Raw genomic sequence first — 23152 nt, 5'->3', positions numbered from 1 at the left:
TGTGTAATATGCTGCTCAACCTTAAGTATTTCATGATAATTGCATCATACAAGCCAACATATTTTCTTTGTACAGTAAATGTGAAACATATTGAACAAGTCTTCTAAACAACATGTTTTCGGGAAGGATAAAAAAAAGGGAAGCAAATCTTCACATGAATTATTGGAAATTAATTAATTTGAAACTGGTGGCTGAGTCAGCCCACCATCTGATGAACTAGGCAGTAAATAAAAAAATGGTAGTTGAGGTCATTAAAATGCAACATCAGAAAATATCAGAACAGAAAACAAGTTCCATTGAGAAACAAATCTCAGGTTTATTGATAATGTTCATTTTCAAAACTCATTGAGAGTCATTATAAAAACAGTATTTACAACGTGTTTTTCTTTTAAGTTAAGCACACCAGAAAGAATGGAGGACAATCATTTTAATTTAATTTATTCAGAAGTCACTCCACTCAGTCTGCTCCCAAAACAAAATTCAATGACATTAAAAAAAAATGATTGTTTACAATGATTACTTACAGTGTTCTGAGGTACAAAAAAAACAAGAAAAACTGAGCACTCAAACACTTACAGAAAACCCTGTACATATTTGTAGGGGTGGGGGGTGCCCTGAACACACACACACACACACACACACACATTAGACCTGCAATAACGATCAGTCAGTCTCAAAGGATCAAGCTCTGTTCCTAAGATGAAGAAGTGAGAGTCGCTCGGGAATGATGGTTGTACGGCAGAAGCCTCGGCCGCGGCATGACTTTCTCGAGATTCAAATCATTTGACTGAAGAAGGCGACATGGGACTTTAAGTACAAAGTCATGGTTCGAGTCCAAAAAAAAAGCACAAGGCTGACGCGCCCCGGGGTGATAAACAGCGTTGCGCAACATTCAAGTTGCGTCAACGCCAGCGCGCAGCGCTGCTGTCCTAAATAAAGTGCTTCTGATTTGCATCGTAGTATTCATCCGCCGTTGCGTCATCGTTATCCGCCCTATATAAAGGTCTGGCACGGGGGAACGTGTAGGTTCCGGAGGAGATTGCGTGTTAACGGTGAGTATCGGCACCGGACGAGCAGCAGTCGTTCACGCTTTACACCTGAATGAAAAGTGAGCGGTGGAACACGCACTGTTTTGTGTGCGTGTGAGTCACGCCTGAATCGTCTCACTTCCTTAACCTCCGTGGCTGTCGTACGAATAGAAGTTGCAACGTTGGGGGAAAATTATTGGCTTCGTCAGAATTTCCCTGGCATCTTTGTTTTTTGTCGTCAACATTTTGATGATTATTCAGAACAATATAATATGATTTCATAGAAAAAATATTTGTCACTATGCTCCCCTCAAATGTTTCCCCGTAGATAAATATATAAATTCTGGTCGTAATTTGGCAATCATGAAACAGACACAAAAAATAAAAATACATATAAAACTTTGAAATAACAAACAATAGAAATTCCTATTTCCACCGCACTAGCATTACATAGACAAGTCACATTTAGACACTACTTACATATTACACATTTTGTTACTTTCCATAACATATGTTTAGGTGTAAAATGCATAAAACGCTTTGGAAATCAAACGTAATGTTTTTTGACTGTGTGAACTGTCTGAAGCATGTCTCTGATTATTTCAATACATAGAAAGGCAACAAATAAAACAATTGGTTTGACTTCTTTGGCTTTTTAAAACTACACTGTAAAATAACCAATAAAAGTGCTTGATAATTGCCCCTTGCAGGGACTAGAAAGTCTACTTTTGGTTCACAAAGGGATTAAACAGGGCCTCACAGCCGGGGTAACTGCTGGCTATGCCAAGACTAAAGACGTTTAACAGGTTGTTGTTGTTTTTTTATCTAGCTTCAGTAGTTAAAAGTCGTTTTGGATTTTGGTCTTATACAAAAAGATTGCACACCCACACCCACACCCACACATACACATACACATACACTCCCTCCATTAAACCAATCGAAACATCCATGACCCCGGTACTCAAGGCAAAAAACGAGTGGCACGGACAACACATTCAAATCTCAGCTCGGCGTCTCTGCTTGGTAGTGGATGACCTGGCCCTGGAGAGGACCCTGAGTGGGAGACTACGACTGGTGAGGACAACAGGGGACACAGTCCAGTCCAGCCCACCCTAACAAAATAGTGGTTTCTTATGTGATTGTCTTAATCGGTCTGCACTGCTAGCCTTCCTTAATCTCTCGACAACCATGTAAGAAAGGCTGTGGGTTACGTTACCACATGGGGAAGGCAATGAACGGACACACACACACACACACACACACACCTCTACGGGACTTAAAAAAAAAAAAAAAAGATGCATACTGGTCACATGCACGTTCTGGATCTAAAACCAAGACATGTCTGAACTATGAAATGCACGATATGAAAAAGGTCTTTGTTATAGTTTTCTTACAGAGTATGGTCGACTACGTCGATGATTTGAGGTCCTCTCACATGCTAGGAACAGGTGGCGGTTGGGTGGGTCTGGCTGGGACATGGGTGTGCATGCAGAAGAGGTTTGGAGTGGCTGTCGGGGGGGGGGGGGGGGTTACATGCAGGAATGTACACACAGTTTTACCCACGGCAAGGGTAGACTGACAGACAGACAGACACAGCACAATGAACTAACATCTGGTTAGAGAGCAGGCCTGTGATTGGGTTGAGAGAGGGTCCTAACGGTTCCAATAGCTTGTGCAAGAGGAAACGAAATGAACCGACGGACGCAAACACGTCCAGGGTGAAAGGTGTGTGTCTGTGTGTAGTGTGACTAAGTCCCGTAGGCTATGTCTCCAGCCTAACGTATGTACAAAACCTGCTCGCACGCACACCCGTCTCATTGGACCGTACCCACTTTGCAAGGAGTGTCCATAAATCCTCATCTTCCCCAACCCCCCCCCCCCTCCACACACACACACACACACACACACACACACACACACACACACACACACACACACACACACACACACACACACACACACACACACACACACACACACACACACACACACACACACACACACACACACACACAGAGAGAGAGAGAGACTAGACTAACTCATCCGTCCATTTGGCCCACAGCAGACGCACAGGGGGGGGGGGTCAGATGCTGCTCTCGGATTGGCTGTGGTGGTTGGCCGTGGGGCAGGCCGGGGGGGGGCAGTTCTGCTCGTTGAGCAGCAGGAGGGTGGTCTCGTCCGGCCCGTTCTCGGCGGGCGCGTGGCCGCGGGACCCGGGCTCGGCGGCGGCGATGGGCGTGGCCTTGTCCGCCCGGCTGCTCTCGGGGGACGTGGGGGTGCTGTCCAGCTGGGACGCCACCAGGCCGTTCTGGTACTGGGACCGCGTGATCTGGTGGGGGGGGGGGGGGGGGGGGAAGAGAGGAACCGCATTAACATCAACAACAGCCGTCTGGGGCTTTGTCATCAGTTTGAATTGGATGTTATCATTCCAGCGCGCCATCGATGTGTGTCCGTCGGGAGATACACACGTCGTTTGGGCCTGTTTGAAGAGGGTTTGTTGCCCCCTTCATGCCTTTCGCCTGGAACAGGGTATCGTAGTAGATAACGGATGTTTGTTTACACTTTGCTGGGGTTCAAGTGTCGAGCCAAAATTCTTGATTCGTCGGCTCGGGGTCGAATTGAAACCGCCACGCACAATTTTTTTAACAGTCTCTTCCACGGCTGGCCAAGTTGGAGTTCACCAATCACAGGCCCCCGGATGGATCTATGCTTCCAGCAACACCATCGTTCCAAAGAAAGCCAACCCCTATCCCATGTAGGTCCCCCGTCTGGAACACCCCCACCGTCTGCCGTCAGACGGGAGGATCTGACATCTGTCTGGCCAAAGCACTTTCGCGTGGCCGACTCAATGCGTCACCGTGGATAATACTAATAACAAGCGCATTGTTTACCTTTACGAACTGCAGGTCTGTCAGGGCTCTGACGTAGAAGTCGGGGGTGTACTGTGGCGTGGGGCTGCTGCTGCTGTTGTTGAGCTGGCTGCTGCTGCCGCCGCCGCTCACCGACAGCACCTCGCCGCGGTCCGCGCCGCTCAGGGACGCCGTGCGGTTCAGCCCGCTCAGGTGGGAGGGCGAGCGGAAGTCTGGGGGACCGGGAACGGGGGGGGGGGGGGGGGGGGGGGGGGGGGGGGGGGCACACGCGCACACACACACACACCCGGTGAGTCGCGTGTCAGTTTGCAGAATAAATGGGTTGTGTACATAAAGCACATCACCTGTGCGTGTACACACACACACACACACACACACACACACACACACACACACACACACACACACACACACACACACACACACACACACACACACACACACACACACACACACACACACACACACACACACACGGTACACTTGGATGTGAACAGAGAACAACACAAAATGAGTGCATCAATGGTGTGATAGGACAGGCACAATGGCTGATCGGACGATGCAGTGCGGCGGTAACCATGGTGATGCCGATAAAGGACTGAATGGATTACAGCCATAAACAAATAACCAAGAGACAATGTTAGTCAACAAATAAGTTAGGGTCAGCGCAAGGGGTTAAAATGTAAGGCTATAATGACGTAACAAACTTCCTAGAACGCCATTACTTATTATTACGGCCCCGCACACTCACACACTTGGTTAGGTCTTACAGTGGGCAACATGATCATTCATCAAGGCACAACATCTGTTAGGTGATGCTGGCCCTATCACTAGGTTACGATAATTCTGAAATTCACTTCTATGATGTTATGAGGGATGCTTGGCCAGGAACTGAAGAGACAAACAAGTTTTTTTTCATCAAGAACAGGCTTGTCAACAGTAGTCTAATCTAGTCTTTCAAATGACTAATAATGTCTCGGAAAGATGTCTGGGAAGAAATACGCTTTTTTCTTTTTACACAAAGCTTTCACAAAACCTTAAACGCAATCACATCAAAGTGAGATAACTACACATGGCGTTGCACAACTGTATGAGTTTACAGAACCACATCTGGTTTCACTTGGTAGCTTAGGCATTGCATTACGCCCACTGATATCGCGTTAGCATGCTCGTGTTGGTTAACACACACACACACACACACACACACACACACACACACACACACACACACACACACACACACACACACACACACACACACACACACACACACACACACACACACACACACACACACACACACACACACAGGCAAGGGAGAATTACCACCGGAGTAGTTATTATTACCAGGAAAGGTGAATCTTCCAGTGTGAGGTCTCAGGGAGTCATGGGAAACAGTTTTACCTGGACAAGTCGGTTGAGTTATCGTTCAAGGAATTCAGCTAGGCAGGGTATCTTTTGAGCAGTTAAGCTATTACGCTAGTAGTTGGTTAGGTGCGAAAGACAACACATTTTCCCCTCCGGATATTATGCATGTGCTACGAGTTTCAACGTATAAAATTGTGGGAATTTTATTTATGAATGGATGAGTCATTAGGTTTGGCAATCTTGGCCATCTTACCGAACCCCGCTGTCTACGGGAATATCCCCAGAGGATAATTATCTATCCATCTTTTTTTCTTTTTCTTAATGGTGCCATTGTTTGGATTCAGAAAAAAAAAGTACCCTTACTTTTAGTGAGGGTGTATTGTGAAACCTAGAGTTTTGTTGCCAGGTTAGTCACAAGAAAACATCATGATTAGATCTCTAATGGTCTACGTTATGCTTCAGCATTGCTTCACGTTCCATTTACCTGGTTACGACGTTGAGGAGCCAACCGGGAATTCAAAAAGCAAATCACTCTTTTGAAACACAGGTACTCACTAGCTTTCTTCGATAGGCTAAACAACGGGGCACTAATGAAGCCAATCAGACATAAATATATATGTGTGTGTATATTATGTATATATAGATCAAAGAGCAATAATTTGGGATGTCGTTGTTGACGTTGTGAAACTAGCTCGAGTAAATAGCCTGCTAGGAAGAATCTACCGAATCGAGGTGGTAAAGGAACCCAGACATGCCGAAGGTTACCTGGGAAGCGAGAAAACAGAGAGAACCTCTTAAAAGAGGCAAGAGACGAGGGATGAGGGGCGACCACTGAGAGAGAGACAGGGGCAGAGAGAGAGAGAGAGAGAGAAATAGTGAGAATATGGGTCAACTCTCTTCTGGGAAGTGAACCAAGGACTGGCAGGGAGCCTGATGGCCCAGGACCAGGGACAATTCTTCCCGTATTTCACAGTTATATTTCCCGAAAGCCATAAGAAATGCTACACAAGAGAGAGAATGCGATAGGAGAGCACACACACACACAAGTGTTTGAGGACAAAGAGGAAATTGCAACAGAGTGGATTTAAAAAACCACGGCATAATAGTATTTTTTTGGGGCTTGAAGCAGCGAAATAACGAAAAGTGAAGAAAGAGTGGGAGGGAAATATGCAGGGAGAAAGGAAAGTACGTTGACATGTTGAGATTTTTTTTTTTTTTAAATGAATGCCAAATATCCCCCTAACACGTGTCTGAAGGAGAATACTTTTGGGAAAGAGAGCACCGTGGGTCATGACTAGTTCAGAGATTCTCACACTATGCATGTCAGGATCCAAAAGATAATTTCCGTGTGTCTGTTGGACCGCAAGGGCACACTCAGAGAACTCTCCGCACACAGCAATCTGGGATCCTTTCCGAGTGGGTCACGACACAACGTTCAAGAAACACTGGTCCAGTTCGCTACATCAGGCCACATCACGGACTGTGTGTGTGTGCGTGTGCGTGTGTGTGTTCTGGCGCAATCACTGATCAAGGAGAACGGGTCTGATCAGAACACAACGGATTTACAACTAACACCCCCCCCCCCCCCCCCCCCCCCCCATTTCCTCCTCCGCCCTCTCTATTCTATTGTTTCTCTCACTCACCTCACCCAGACACTGACAGCTCTCCCTCTCCGCTTAGATACCAGCCCTGCACTATGGAGAGGTGCGTATTACCTTGCTGGAGTGAGTTGGTGTGAGAGTGAGCAATGGCGGTTTTAGGCACGGACGAAGCGTGTGAGAGACGGCGGCCCGGGATGTAATTCAATGTAGATCCACCACTGAGAGTGAGAGTGAGAGATACTTTAATAGCCATTCACCCCGTGGACACTAGGTAGCAGTCGTTAGCCGGCCCCGTTAATCCGTTGCCACTTTCAACACTAGGTGGCAGCAGTTAGCCAGACCCCCTGTCAACACTAGGTTGCAGCAGTTAGCCAGAACCCCTTCAGCCGTTTCCCCCGGTCAACACTAGGGGGCAGCAGTTAGCCAGACCCCCCTTCAGCCGTTTCAGCCTGTCAACACTAGGGGGCAGCAGTTAGCCAGAACCCCTTCAGCCGTTTCCCCCTGTCAACACTAGGTGGCAGCAGTTAGCCAGAACCCCTTCAGCCGTTTCCCCCTGTCAACACTAGGGGGCAGCAGTTAGCCAGACCCCCCCTTCAGCTGTTTCCCCTATCGTCACCACGCCGAAACCCCTGTCAGCCTTTCCCCCTGTCAGCACTTGGCGGCGGCAGTTAGTCGTCTAACGCCAAACACTGCTGTTGCGGCTGCTACGATGACAGGAAAGTGAACCCTTTTCAAAGAGAGCGCAGCGGGGAAAGAGATGACCGAGGAGACGTGACTGAGGAAAGGGGGAGAACAAGAGGAGGAGGAGGAGGAAGGGACAGAGAGGAGGACAAACTCACCTAGTGTCGGGGCAATGAGAGCCATAACGCCGTAAAAGGAGAAAGGTCCGGTCTCAAACTTCATGTTCTCGTTGCCCGCCTCGACCTCCACACGACCCTGATGACGATGGGGGGGGAGAGAGGGCAGCAGTCAACACAACAATAAAAACTGGTTTATACAATAATAAGGAAGGACGTTCCGGAACGCGTCTCCGTGACGGTGCCACATTGCATAATCCAAACTGCCAGATTTCCCTTCCAAAGATATGTACAGTGTTCCTCAACGTAGGCCTGGCACGGTCGCGTGCCAACCCGCTCCAAGAATGTTTTTTTCTTTTCTCCCATCCACCTGCGGAGCGGTCAGGCTGTGCTTGGAGGAGACACGCTGTTCATTTGGAAATGGCCAAATGTCAGAAAACAGCATATATTTCCCATAATCCATGTCATCCAATGACATGGATTGTTTCATGCATCTGTTGTCCATGCTCAACATATCTAAAGAGTTACACCGTGTGTGTGTGTGTGTGTGTGTGTGTGTGTGTGTGTGTGTGTGTGTGTGTGTGTGTGTGTGTGTGTGTGTGTGTGTGTGTGTGTGTGTGTGTGTGTGTGTTAAACCCCACGTGTCACAGGAATGTGTGAACCGCGGCGGCAACAACACATCACAGATAATCCCATCAGCAGCAGGAGGACCTATCTGTACCCCCCCCCCACACTAATCCATCTGTATCTCCATACATCCCCTCCCAAACTAACAGGAAAAACAACACGTGTGTGTGTGTGTGAACATTGAGTTCAGTGCACCCCCACCCATCAAATGTGTAAAGGGTTTCAGTTTTATGTAAGTGCGTGTGAATGCTCAGTTCTTTGTTTATTTGTACCTCGGAACACTAAAATAAATGGATTGTTCACAATGATTTCTTTACAATGTCGTTGAATTTGTTTCGGGAGCAGCTTGAGTGGAGTGAGTTGTGTGTGGTTAGCGTTGTGTTGTGTTTTTCCGCACGCGGGTGTATGTGAGATCAGTGTGAACAGATGATCGATTTGACGAGAAACAGAAGCAGAAGTGCACTGGAGAACTCTTCCGGGGCCCTTTGAGCACAGCAGGGACACTAGCCACAACCTCCTCTCACTCAGCAGCGATGCGGTGTTCAACCGTCCAGAGTGCAAGGCTAGTATTTAAAGAGAAGGGAAATGCTTTTGTGTCAGTGTGGGTAAAGGGAGTGGGAAGGGGGGGACTTCTCCTTGAGCACTGGGTGTGCCAGCTTTCCACACACACACACACACACACACACACACACACACACACACACACACACACACACACACACACACACACACACACACACACACACACACACACACACACACACACACACACACACACACACACAGATGTAGGAGTGGACATAAACAGGAGACATTCATACACGTCAAAATGCCCACTTTGTCACACACACACATACATACAAAGTCAGTGACGCATGATGTAGATGAAGACAAATGGGAATTAATATGTAACGTTATAAGAATGTTCAGAAAGTGGAAACACCAAGAGCGCATGTGCACACACACAACGAAAAGACCTTTGACCCACGGGCAACGGCAGTAAAGGACTGACTTTGGGTTCTAAACGACCCCAAAGAAAAACCTCCTAGCGAAGTCAAGAGAAGTGACGTTACAGTCTGTGTCAGATCATTTCCGTGTGAGTGGAACTCCGGCTATCGAGGTGGATTTTGAGCAACGCATACATGATGTCAATATAAGGACTCTCAACTGGTAGATCAGCATACCAGATATGACACACACACACACACAGACAAACACACACGCACACAGCTTTCAACACGTGTGATTTATTGCAAGGTGCAGCCTTGCAATAATACAATAATAGGGTGGGTATAGTGGCTGAAGGTGGGGGGGGCGATGAACCTACGTACATTGTGAACTCCATGAGAGATTTCTAAGTGTGCAATCGGGGGTCAGAGGACACACTGACGTCGTCTTTCGGGTCCCTAGATGGAAAAGGTGTAAGAACTCCAGAAACAGTTTGGACAGCATTGAAGACTAAAGGGAACCCAGCGAAGGACTCACTGAGAATAATAGGTATGAATAGGTATGACTAAAGGTCATTATGAGACTAACTAACTAAGAAAAGAATGAACGCTCAATTGCTCAATGACACATCCCAAACAAACCGGAGTCAAGGAGTGCAAGTGTGTGTAAGTGTGCGTAAGTGTGTGTAAGTGTGTGCAAGTGTGTGTAAGTGTGTGTGTGCGTGTGTAATGTGAACGGGGCTGGACATGAATAGACGAACACGTGCAGTCTTTCTTGTTTCTTAATAACTTACGACAAAAAGGGGGTGGCAAACAGGTCATGGACTGTGTGTATTCTGGCCAACACCTATTTGTACTCATGTCTTTGTCATGGCTCAAAAGGGAGGCATGGGTTAATAGTCGACGTGAAAATGTGAACTCCTCTCGTTAGGAGGCATGCATTGGCAGACAGCTATTTGCCGTCACTGTATATGGCATCAATTCCACACACTTCCTGTCCTACGAACTGTTCTGTGATCTTAGGGGGGGGGGGGGAAAGAGAGCGAGAGAGAGAGAGCGAGAGAGCGAGAGAGAGAGAGAGAGAGAGTGTCATAGAGGCTGGGACCCTAGACCTAGCATGTGAGACTCAGACCTGGCCCTAGGCAACAGACACACAGACACAGACACACTACAAACATAAACACATGATGACAGAGCTTGTAAACAACATGCATTCACCAATATCCACACACACACACACACGCACGCGTGCTATAAAAGGACTGGAAGGAAGTTGAACATAGCCATTGAATTATTTGTCTGTGATGATGGGCCCGGTTCTCATGAAGCTGTTCCTACTGACCTCCTACGCAATAGCCAGATATACACACACACCCACATATACACAAACATGCAAATACACACACACACACACACACACACACACACACGTGCAAATTCCCACATGTGCAAATTCTCACTCAAACAAACAAACACAAACAATCAATCACAATCACACACAGCCAAATCAAAAGGGAGCATGATGAAGGCCAAATACTAAGTTGCTTACGCTTGAAGCACAAAAAGATTGTGTGAAGTATAGCAACTGTGCTAACTTTGACACCAAACTGAATGAGGGCATGATGACATGGGTAGACGGAATAATGGATGGCTGTTTTTACTCTGTAAACATTAAGTGACTTACATTTGAACAAAAGCAAAAACATGCAGTTAAGGTTGCATAGTGGGACCTTGAGTAAATGTCGGGTCGTCTTTTAACTTTATCGCCGTTCTGTTACATAAACAGCCAAACCAGATCCTATTCTTGACGGCAGAGATATCTCAAAATCTCTATCGATTTGTAAAAAAAAAAAAATCAAAAAAGCAGATGAAACATCTACTAAGCAATGATCACCGCATAGACCGCAGTAAAAACGCGTACCCTCGCCTGAATGTTCTACTTTTCAAAGGACACTTCACACCTGTCTGCAGTCTTTCGATGGGTAGATATACACTTCAGTCTTGGGTAGATATACACTTCAGTCAGTCACGACTCGTGGTTGAATGTCACCCCCCTATGCCACCACCAGCGTAATAGATTAATCAGCATGGGGGGTCTCCACATCCTGCCTCCCACGAGAAAGGTTCCATTACAACGATGGGGGGGGCTGCAATGATTGAAAGATTACTGTACCAATCTAATGACTGTTTAGGGACAATGACATAACCGACTTGTGGGAAGTTAAGAATGTGTGTGTGTGTGTGAGGGCAGGGGGCGGTTGTATTTTGAGCTGCAGCTCATGCAACATCAACGAGCATTTTTCCCACCTCATGGGATTTAAGGTCCTATTTATATGTAGACAAAGTGTATACAGTCAACACAGAGGCGGGAGATGTTTCTAGAACAAAAATGTTTGTGTTGTGGAGCACATGACCGTGTGTGTGTGTGTGTGTGTGTGTGTGTGTGTGTGTACTGTTCATATTAAATATATAAATTGTATAGAAGCAAGCAAGAATGTGCAGACACACACACACACACACACACACACACACACACACACACACACACACACACACACACACACACACACACACACACACACACACACACACACACACACACACACACACACACACACACACACACACAGGAGTGTGTCCCCGTTCCCCCCCTCTAGACACCCCTTACCGAAATTCCAGTTATCATCTGTGTATCATTTCCGATGATCCTTCACTCAAGATCGACATACTGGGAACAATTCATCCTGTATGTTGGCAATCCCTTTCTTTCACTGACCGGGCTAATGCTCTTTCCGCTGGCATTTTCTTTGCTATGTAGTGTAGGTAGCGTATTGTTAATGCTCGCAGTAGCAGCGCTGAGACCAACTCGGGACCACAAAGCTCAAAGCGAACAGCTAATCCGTCAGGATGTAGTTGATTGGCTTCAGACCAGAATTTGCCCAGTGACGGCCAAGCCACTCCACTGGGAGCAGACCCGACGCTACACTTCATTCAGCAATGTCACAACCTTTCAGCCAATCCCATTCGGGTTCGTCAACTCGAGAATTTAATCCATTCTTTCTTTTCCTTCAAACTTTGGACGTACATCGCACGCACGAACGCACGCACGCACACGCACACGCACACACACACACACACACACAGTGTGTGTCTAAGTGGATGGAGTGGAGATTCCACCAGTGTGGGACGTGGAGGGGTCTAAGCGCCCTGCCTCTCTGGGTGAGCAGGGTACTGGTCAACGCTGAAGACAGTGACACGCAGAGACAACTGTGTGACGCAACAGTTTTAATGAATCCATGCAACTGCTACCTATGTATGTATTGTTGTTTGACACACAAAGGGGGCACTACTTATTTTTATTAACTAGTATATTAATAATAATGATACTGAACACCTAATCCTTGTGTAGCCACGATTCGATTCATGGATGAAATTGTCTTCACAATTTAAACGTTCTTTGACTATAACCATTTAGTGTCGAAGATCACTTATATCCAATGTTAATAGCAGTGAATACATACGCAGTTAATTTACGAGCAGGATGGTGCTAAGCATCTCGCTCAAAAAGGTTTGACATGTCGCTTTCGGAAAGGGTATCTACTTTCGGCAGTTGTGACCACAACCTAATTCTGAGGTAATGAGTGGTGTGGGTGACAGGAAGTAGACATTTCTTAGTTTGGGCTGTGTGTGTGTGTGTGTGTGTGTGTGTGTGTGTGTGTGTGTGTGTGTGTGTGTGTGTGTGTGTGTGTGTGTGTGTGTGTGTGTGTGTGTGTGTGTGTGTGTGTGTGTGTGTGTGTGTGTGTGTGTGTGTGTGTGTGTGTGTGTGTGTGTGTGTGTGTACCTGCAGGATGAGAACAAAAAAGTCCACGGCCTTGCCCCGCTGGTAGACGTAGTGATTCGGCGAGCGCTTGTCGTCACTGTTGAACTTGATGTCCTGGATGACGTCCGGGTGGCGCAGCATCCGCAGCAGAACTTTGTCCAATACCTGGGACGGGCTGAACAGGCTCACCTCTGGGGGGGGGGGGGGGTCAGTGGATGAGTGAGTGAGTGAGTGATTGTGTGTGTTTATGTGTGTTTGTGGGTGAGTGAGTGAGTGTTTGTGTGAATGTGTGTGTTTACGTGTGTTTGTGGGTGAGTGAGTGATTGAGTGAATGTGTGTGTTTATGTGTGTTCGTGGGTGAGTGAGTGAGTGATTGAGTGAATGTGTGTGTTTATGTGTGTTTGTGGGTGAGTGAATGTGTGTGTTTATGTGTGTTTGTGGGTGAGTGAGTGAGTGATTGAGTGAATGTGTGTGTTTATGTGTGTTCGTGGGTGAGTGAGTGAGTGAGTGATTGAGTGAATGTGTGTGTTTATGTGCGTTTGTGGGTGAGTGATTGAGTGAATGCGTGTGTTTATGCGTGTACATGCACGTGTATCGGTTTGCATGGTTGGTGGGAGGGAGAGAGACATAGAATTGATCATTAAACATTTAATGTTTTCTCTGAATGCATGTAAAAAATGATATGCGTGCATATCTACGTCTGCAACTAAACTCAATTCAATACAATTTACGATACAAACATTGAACTACGGTTGCCTCGTACCCCCTCGCCTTGAGGAAAAGGTTTGAAGGAGTAATTTTGATCATGAACGTGCAAACAGCGGCTACAAATGTTGCAACATGCTGAGGCCTGGATGTGTACTGTGGGTGCATGCTTGCAGGAATGTGATGAGTGGGCGCAAATCAAATAAATATTAAATCAAACCAAATATACTTTGAATAAAATAAACGTACTAATGCTGCAGTAAAGAAAAAGGGAGAGAGGGAAAGAAGGACAGACAGGATAAAATAACAAACTAACGAATGAAAGAAGAAAAGAAAGAAAAAGAACAAAAGTCTCCTGTATTAGGAATGCTGCATCATACAGACACGGGTCAGTGCCACTATCCTCTATGCGGCGTAAATCAGGTTACAGTTGCTACCAGGCAGACCCAGTACCAGGCCACATGTTGTGGAGGCAGTATGTGGAGTAGCTCTTGTGCAACGCCCCTTCAGCTTCTGCTGCAAGGTGAATGGAGACCTATGCAGCTGAAATCCTAAACATGCTTTCACGGCACGAATGTACACAACAACCTGCCTATACGTTGAGACGATGACTTGACAGTTCAATTAACGGAAAAGCAAAAATAGAAAGTTATAATAGAAATAGAAATAGAAATATAGAAAAATAAATAGAAACTAGGGCGTGAATATGTGTTTGTGTGCGCAAATATGCTCATACACACTCTGTCGTGTCTGTGTGCGGATTATGCCGTGATGTGATTAGCAATGCACAACAATGATGTGTGCGTCCGTCCCCTACCTGTGGCCAGGAAGCGATGGGCAGCCAGTAACAGCTGAGGGGAAATCTTGGCTTTTGATTCACCCTCATTTTTAAAGGCGGAGAAGTCCCTCTTGTTCTTATTGGGCGCCACTTTTTTCCTGTTGAGGTTATCCGCTGTGGGAAAGGAGAAAGAAGATGTTACTCATTTACTCATCGGAAGTCATTGAACTGTAAATGTCTTCTAATAGCCTTGTATTAATCAGAAGGCACATCAATCAATGAATAACGACTACATTGAGGTTGTGAATGATAAGCGTAGATTGGTCCACTCAACACACTGTAAAGGTCAGATTCATCCAGGATCTCCGATTTGATGATCTCCTCGATGACGTCTTCTAGCGTGACCAATCCCAGGACCTCGTAGAAGGGGTCGCCCTCGCCTTCATTGTTCACCTTCTGGACAATGGCCAGGTGAGATTTTCCTATGGTGGGGGGGAGAACAAGAAATGCATGTTATCAGATGACCAGGTCGGTCAGTTACCTGTTGGCCGTCCAAACAAACGGTGTGCATCATTTAATTTTAGATGATTCAAATTAAGAAAAATGCATTTATAAAAAAGGTATTGTGTAAAGTCCCCAACTTTTAAGAATTTTACAAACTAGAAAAGTTTAAAATGTATTAATCAAATTCATATCAGCTGCGGTGATATATAATGATTTTCATTCTCAAACCTAGCCAACTAGAAAAACACGTTTCTTCCTAGAAGTCATCCATTCATTCAGATTCACGAATCGATGATTCAGTAGCTATGGTGACGAGGAAACAAGTTATTTTGCATTGTTGATACAAGTTTTTTTAGCATCGTGTCACCGCACACACACACACACACACACACACACACACACACACACACACACACACACACACACACACACACACACACACACACACACACACACACACACACACACACACACACACACACACACACACACACACCAAGAATAGGAGCTGGGGCCATTGAGGAATGAAGTCACTGAAAAATGGCGAATGGAACCACTATCTTCATCATCTTTGTCGCCCTGACAGCCCATTCATGCTCACAGTGGGGGAAGTAATTTTATAATTAACTTCAGGTTACACACACTCCCAACATGAGATGCAGAAGCAGTATTAACATACAATGATACGCATGCTCTAATTTCACAAAGAGAAGTATTGGTGATACAGACAGAGGGAAATACACAAAAGGCAGTACTTCATCAATGCTGCCAACAGAACAAACATCCCCATCCCCTATAATGGCTGAATAAACCTTTGACAGCACAACTTCATTGTGAGGCTTGCCCGGCTGTATAGGCTGAATTATTAATGGAACCTCAGAGTGCCATTAGGATATGAACAGCAAGGCACACACACGCATGCACACACGCACGCACGCACACGCACACACACACACACACACACACACACTTTGATCTATAAAAAAAGCACACTAAAAGATGAAAGGGAGGAAGTGAGGGAGGGATAGAGTGGCAGAACAACAAAGACCAGTCGCATCAAGCAGACTTTCAGATCAGTGGGTTCTTGTAAACGGTGCTCATACGCCAATTGCTAGCGCTTAGAGGGGGGGGGGGGGGGGGGGGGCGGGCTAAATCCATCCTTTAATTCCTCCCTTAGGGTCCAAAGCAGACTTTTGCCCCGGGCGTTCTGGCCAGTTGCCACTCAAGACCCTTCAGACAGCGGGGGAAACAGGAAGCGGTTACCTCACTGTCTAAGGAGGCGGGTCTTCCCCGTGACCGTGACGGGGATGTTTTTGCGATGACGACGACCCCGGTCGTATATTTAGTCTGGACCTTCAGGTCTCTGGAGAGAGGAGGGTGTGGGAGAGAGGGAGGGGCGGGGGAGTGAGCAGGGCAGGACAGTGCACTCATCCCCTGGCTCCTCGGCGAGGTCATTAGGGCCAGGACAGAGAGGCTCCAGGGAGGCTTCTGTGGAAGATGGGCATGGTGTGATGGGCAGTGAGTCACCAGTGTAAGGCGGGGGTAGAGCGTTGGTCTCAAAACAAAGTTAGCGTTTATCATTATTATTTTCAACTTTAAGGTCATTGTCTGTGGTCGGAGATTTGGGTGGGTGGGTGTATTCAGACATAAAAGGAAATAGAACTCCTGGCTTTAACTCCCTGCTGTTATGTTCATAACTTATATTTAATTTATAACACCTTTGGGAGATGAAACGGCGAGGCTGAGGTGGGAAACTGATGAACAGCCAACAGCGTTCACGTCAGAGACGAGGGAACCTCGAGGTGCAATCGATAGTCGATTGTTGTTGACTTCGTACGAGAGATCATTAAGAAAGACAAGTGAAGGAGGAAGTGATGCAATGGAAGGCCAACAGAAAGGATACTACTGCGTGCACGTGTGTGACCTATGCCTTAGCTCCCCATAGAGCTGAGTCAATATTTCAGAGGAAGTTAGACCCGGGGGACACACTTAATGTGCACACTGGAGAAACTCGAGTCTCTTGAGGAACACACACACACACACACACACACACACACACACACACACACACACACACACACACACACACACACACACACACACACACACACACACACACACACACACACACACACACACACACACACACACACACACACACACACAGCGGTGAGGTTATTTTGGAAGCGTTTTAGACGACAAACCCAGAAACCATTTCTATTTTTACGGGGGATCCTTCCCATGCGTGGATGACCCGTGGCGGTTCTGTTGACCTGGGCCCCAGTCGGCCGTTAGCACGCTACCCTGCTGTTTGTTGACATGCGACCTCGTCTCTGACAAAAGGGAGCAGACGGGGAGCTATGGGTCTGTATGGGAGAGGAATGCCATGCCATGCCATGCATACCACACACACACACACCAGTGCATAGACTGCATGCTGACTGCTGACACCAAACTGGAAAACAGGCCTCGCAAAAAAAAAGAGGGACAACCCACACAGGCACACACACTCCCACAGACCCATGCACAACAAGAATGCAGGTGCAGGCTTTGTACACACATGCACACGCACACACATACATCACACACACACACACACACACACACGATGGCTAGATCTGGTCATGCTCATCTAACCTGTTTTTCCAGTGACTTGCTAAAGCTGGTCTCCCTGACAAAAAGTGAAGTACATAACTATTCTGTCATGTTTGAGTCCTAACTGCAACATCAAACTTCTTCATTCTTCTGTTTTACAAATAGATGGACCAGTGTTATTGTCTGTCATCATCAATAATGAAGAGTCCACGACAAGTCTAATGTAAATGAATGCCGTCCAATTTGGTAGAAAGGCTGGAACAAGAATAAAAAAAGATACACTGTTCGCAATACTCTGCGTCTTACAGTGTGTTCAGAGTGTGTTCCAAGTATGGGTTCGAGGCAAAGACCCACATCCAACCGGACATCCAACACGAAACTTAACATGACGACCAACTTAATGGTTAACGGACAAGGAAAGAAGGATACCTATGAACCCAGCACAAAGGACACTGTTGGCTCATGCTTGCCCCATTTCCTAATTACAACTTCCAAATTTTTGTCAAGTGGCTCAATCTCAGCATGTCTGCGTTAAAAAGCAAACCATGTTGAAATCTGGCTGTTTTGGGGTTGTCGACGTGGCCCCTTGTGACTTAAGATGGAGGACAGGCTCTCGGAGGATCACGCCGAAGCATGTGATACCAACACCCCAGACAGGGAGGCTTGGAAGACAATGGGCTTCAGTAAGAAGGACGCGTCCTCCGTATCATGGTTCCACTCCCTGCAGAGGGAGTGGAACCATGATACGGAGGCCTTCCTCCGCGTTTAACGGCACGTAGCCTTCCGACAACGTTTAACGCCAGGGGCATAGGGATGACCCTTCTGCGAGAGGCTGTCACAATACTGTGCGTCACAAATCAGAAAGCTTTTAGTTCCTCAAAATAAAGCGACTCCTGTGAAATGACTCCTAGAGTGTGAGTCGGTGAGTCCTCGGCATGACTCAGCAACACCGAGCGGCCGTGAACACAGAAACACGGGACGGTGCGTTGTGCTGAGAAAGCTGTGTTCTTTACACGCAGCTGAAATGCATTGTTGGTACAGGGACAGTGGTTTTATGACACGCCACATTCAGCGATAAGAGAAACCTCAAGTGATATGGAGTGACGGAACAAAGCCACCTGTTGGACCTAACAGCACTATTAGGTAGCTGGGAAGAGGCTTCTGATTATTAAACATCACCTGAAAATAAGACACTGTGTGTGTGTGTGTGTGTGTGTGTGTGTGTGTGTGTGTGTGTGTGTGTGTGTGTGTGTGTGTGTGTGTGTGTGTGTGTGTGTGTGTGTGTGTGTGTGTGTGTGTGTGTGTGTGTGTGTGTGTGTGTGTGTGTGTGTGTGTAGTGCAAAGTTCATGCAGTTCACTATTAAAGGACACATTGGCACTAGGCATTGATTGAATAACTACAATGGGTAACCCTAACGAAGGATCACTGAATGCCTATATGTACATTGTATGTTCAAAGGGCAAATGTAATGGACGCACAAAACTGCCAGACGTTGAGACAGGATAGACCAGAAAGTCCAGGATAAAAGAGGAGAGCCACCACCCAAGGAATTGCCGGGAAGCAGCAAGCTTAAGGAACAACTTCTGTGATCATTGCACAGCCCTGGCGACCTGGTCCTTAGAACGCACCCTTAGAACTGGGTGGGGAGGCGAGCCAAGAACCTGCAGCATAAAATGCAGATGACAGATATTCTGTACAAACCTGACAACTAAACTAGACAAAAGAACCGAAAGAGGCCACTCGAAATTCTTTAGTGGAAGTGGAAGAAACCAATAAACATTCACCATGAATGAATGACTTCTTATTCTTTGTCGCAATCTTGTTGATTATTAAAATGGATGAAGGAAATGGTTAACAGTTAAGATAATAACTGATAAAAAACTCTTGTAGTAGGTCGTAATTGTGAGTATTACGTGGGGGACTAATTCCTGTCAACGGTGCGGCCGTTATCGGTTGTCCCTCGTTGCTTCTTAGTGATTGTGTTATGCTACTGTTGAATCGGGGGCAACATGTTAGTGTTAACATGTAACTTTTTCAGCACTTTCTGCACTTTCTACAACGTCGATTTCAAGACCTTTCCATTAAATGTCTCTATCCAAGCGACTCCCTTGTACCTGCCGTGTAGGCCTAATATAAGAGAAATCCATCATACCCCAGCGTTCAACCTCACCGTGGGATGGCATTGCCATGGCAACCGGTGCAAAGGAAGGTAAAGAGCAGCACTTTACAGGCACACAGTGGGGGGGGGGGGGGGGGGGGGGGGGGGGGTTATTGCCCTACACGGCAGGTTGTCGGTCAGTCGGCCCCAGTCGTCACCATGTTAACGAACACCCGCTTGGAACCCAAGACCCTTAATAAACTGGTAGCACACAGTGTTTAGGTATCCATCTATGGCAGGCTAACAAAACATTAGCTCTTTAACTCAGGGGGTGGTTGTATCTGTGTCTTCCATTCTGTGTGTCCGAGGAGAAGCCCTGTGACTCTAGAACTTTCCCAGAACAGCAGGCTGAAAGGGGCGATGGACTGATTTCACCGCTGGCGGCCTTCGGGGTTCCAGCTTTGTTCTAAACGCTAGCTGGGCGAGGGAACTAAATTACAAATCCGTTTCATTTATATTTACATTTAGGGCATTTGGCACAGGCTTTTATCCAAAGCGACTTAAGTTACAATAAGTACATTGCTCATAAGAAGTGAAACAATATATCGCTTGTCAGTACAGTAAAGATTGTTCATAGATTAGCAATTAGTATTAGGCAAATGGAGTAATCCCTTACTAAGTGTAATGATAGAGTGACTCAAAGGTTAAGCCATTCCAAAGAAGCCGCTCTAGGAGATTAAGTAAGAGCAAAGTATCATTCTATGTATCTATTATATAGAATAATTGGGATAGCCTTTAGAGACCATTTAAATGTCTCATGGGTGAGAAACATTGTTAACTGCCTCAAAACTGGATCAGAATGCCTCTTAAAAGTCATAATGGTAGTGCAGCAATCAATCTTCACTCTCTATGAATATGGACAGAGAACAGTGTGTGTCCGTGCGTGCGTGCGTGCTAAACACCGTCTGTGACCTTGAGGTGCAATGGAAAGGAAAAATACACCCCAGTGGGAGATGGCAGGAGTGTGACACATACGCACACACAAACACTGTATTTTTGTATGCGTGTGGGTCTCTGTACTCTGGAGAATGTGTTTGCCGTCTTGGGAGGGAAGGCAAAACAAAGTGACTCGTAATTTGATAGTAATGTGGGAAAAGTCTATCCACAACCTCAATAGTGTTGACAATATATCTACCAAGCCCATTGATTTCAGAGGCAATCCGTTATCAGTTTGTTTTCGTCTTCTCTGTAAACTTCTAGCAGAATATACAGTTTAAAGGGACCGAAAACCCATCAGCTGATAACCCAGATGCAACTACTTTGGCAACGGATGAATAGAGCAATTCAGAGCCAACACAAATCTCCCTGGACGCAGAAGCAAAGGTGAGGGTTTGTTATTGGCAGTGTCCAGGCTAGTCCATGATTCAGTCTGTTTGTTTATGGTGGTGGATGGTGTGGAGCCAGAAGGAATGCAAGTGTGCATGTGTGTGGTTGTGCCTTTGATCAGACCCTCCACATCACTGTCCTTTCAATGCAGTATTTACAAATCTGATGGATGGACAGCGAAGTGGAACAGATGGAAAATGAAATGACGAATGAATGAATGAATGAAAGAATAAATCATTAACATTTTTTCAAATACATTCCATTATAGTCTAGTCACCACCGATTCTGAAACCCGACCCCCACCACCGCACAAACCTTTCTTGAACTCTTCCAACATGGAATCCAGCTTGGTGTCATGGAACACAAAGTGCACCGGGTGGCTGTAGAACTTGGTGATGGTCTTCAGGGTGGTGCAGTCGTCCGGGTCCACGAAGGCCAGGTCCTTGACGTACAGGACGTCAACGATGTTGGAGCGCTCCGTCTCGTACACGGGGATCCGAGTGTAGCCACTCTCCATGATCTCCGACATGGTGTTGAAGTCCAAGACGGCGTCCCCTTGCATCATGAAGCAGTTCCCTATCGGGGTCATCACGTTCTCCACCGTTTTAGTCCTGAGCTCCAGAGCCCCCTGGATCATGTTCAGCTCCTCTTTCACCAAATCGTTGTAGGGCTCTGTCACCTTGAGCATCTCCACCAGCTTTTCTCGGTTGTACACAGTGCCAATTTCCTGACCAAGAACACAGTCCAGCAGCTTGCTTATGGGCCACGAGAGGGGGAAAGTGAGGAGCATAAACAACTTAGTCACCATGATGGTGTTGGCACCCACTGCCAAGCCGTGTCTTGAGCAAAGAGCCTGGGGCACGATTTCACCGAATATGACGATGCCACACGTGGAGGCCACCACGGCACCGATCCCAGAGCCAATGAGGTCGTCTAAGAGGATAGTGAGCGTGGTATTGACCAACACGTTACCCAGAAGCAGCGAGCACAACAAATAGTTACCTTTCCTCCTGATGGGCTCGATCTTACGGGCGTACTTCTTTTCCTTCTCAGTGCCGCAGCTCTGCACTATTCGCAGCTCCATGGGATCCAGAGCCATGAGCCCCAAGTTCAACCCGCTGAACATACCTGAAAGAACTAGGAGGAAAGTGATTATGATCACCTCCAGCCATAGTGGCAACAGCGAGGTTTTCTCTTCCACGACCCGCAGTCTTCCGTCTTCCTCACCCAACTTGTACCAGTTGTTATCCTGGCTGTCTTTGACACATAAGCTGTACATCTTTTCTTTCTCACTTTTTCGAAGGGGCTTGACTTTCACGTTGAGCACCCCAGTGGTGCCCTTACCGCTGACGTTCATGGCTCCCCGAATGACTAAATCTTTGGTGTACTCGTAACAAGTCCTGTTAAAGGGGCCAGTGTGTTGGTTTCCACTGTCATTTTCGTCCTGACCCGAATCCGTCTCCATGAACTTGATGATCGTTGACGTCTCTGGTAGGATATGTACCCCGTAGAACCTCAAGAGGATGTTGCTCTCCTCAGTTACCTGTATTACCCCATCGTCAGTGGTGTTGGATTCCCTGTCGCTCCTCTCCAGCCGCATGCCGATGATCCGCGTGCTGCTACCCAGGTCTGCGAGCACAGCCTCGGCCTGTCCAGCGGCCACAAAACACGAAAAAACGAATAAAGTTAATGTAAACCCCTGTCCACTACAGTCTGTCGCCATGTTTGTTTCACTATCTGAGAATTGGGAACTGACGTCACTTACTCATTTCGCACAGCCTCGCCCACTCTTTGCATAATTACCTGATCTAGCCAATCGACGCGTTGTACGTCATTTGAATTTCTTGAGCGAGCCCCCTTATTTTTATTTCTCAACATTGGCTGAGGGAAATTTTAAAGAGACAACGCAGCAGACACATGTCCCATGTTTAAAGCATGTCTTCATGTCTGCAATGACAGGCAATGACATGTCTTTTATCACAGCAAATGCAACGGCGTCTACAAACAAGATGTTAAAACATTCAACC

The 23152-nt window shown here is 46.7% G+C and overlaps 1 protein-coding gene across 2 annotated transcripts; it reads right to left on the bottom strand.

The window, feature by feature from the left end:
- Positions 1 to 2995: 2995 nt before the first annotated feature.
- LOC130383822 (metal transporter CNNM4) lies at positions 2996 to 22868 on the bottom strand. 2 transcript variants are annotated; one of them, XM_056591647.1, is made up of 7 exons: positions 21441 to 22868; positions 14880 to 15023; positions 14581 to 14715; positions 13080 to 13249; positions 7707 to 7803; positions 3920 to 4110; positions 2996 to 3357 (listed from the first exon to the last, which is right to left on the bottom strand). In XM_056591647.1, exons 1-7 carry the CDS (start codon positions 22846 to 22848, stop codon positions 3112 to 3114), a joined length of 2391 nt encoding a protein of 796 aa, XP_056447622.1. In that variant the 5' UTR covers positions 22849 to 22868; the 3' UTR covers positions 2996 to 3111. The 2 variants fall into 2 exon arrangements, with proteins under 2 accessions (XP_056447622.1, XP_056447623.1); XM_056591648.1 differs by lacking the exons at positions 2996 to 3357; positions 3920 to 4110 and adding an exon at positions 5165 to 6097.
- Positions 22869 to 23152: the final 284 nt, after the last annotated feature.

Source organism: Gadus chalcogrammus, chromosome 6, assembly GCF_026213295.1.
Source record: "Gadus chalcogrammus isolate NIFS_2021 chromosome 6, NIFS_Gcha_1.0, whole genome shotgun sequence".
NCBI lineage: Eukaryota > Metazoa > Chordata > Actinopteri > Gadiformes > Gadidae > Gadus > Gadus chalcogrammus.
Note: the sequence above shows the minus strand (reverse complement) of the source record. Positions and strands in the feature narration are given on the sequence as shown.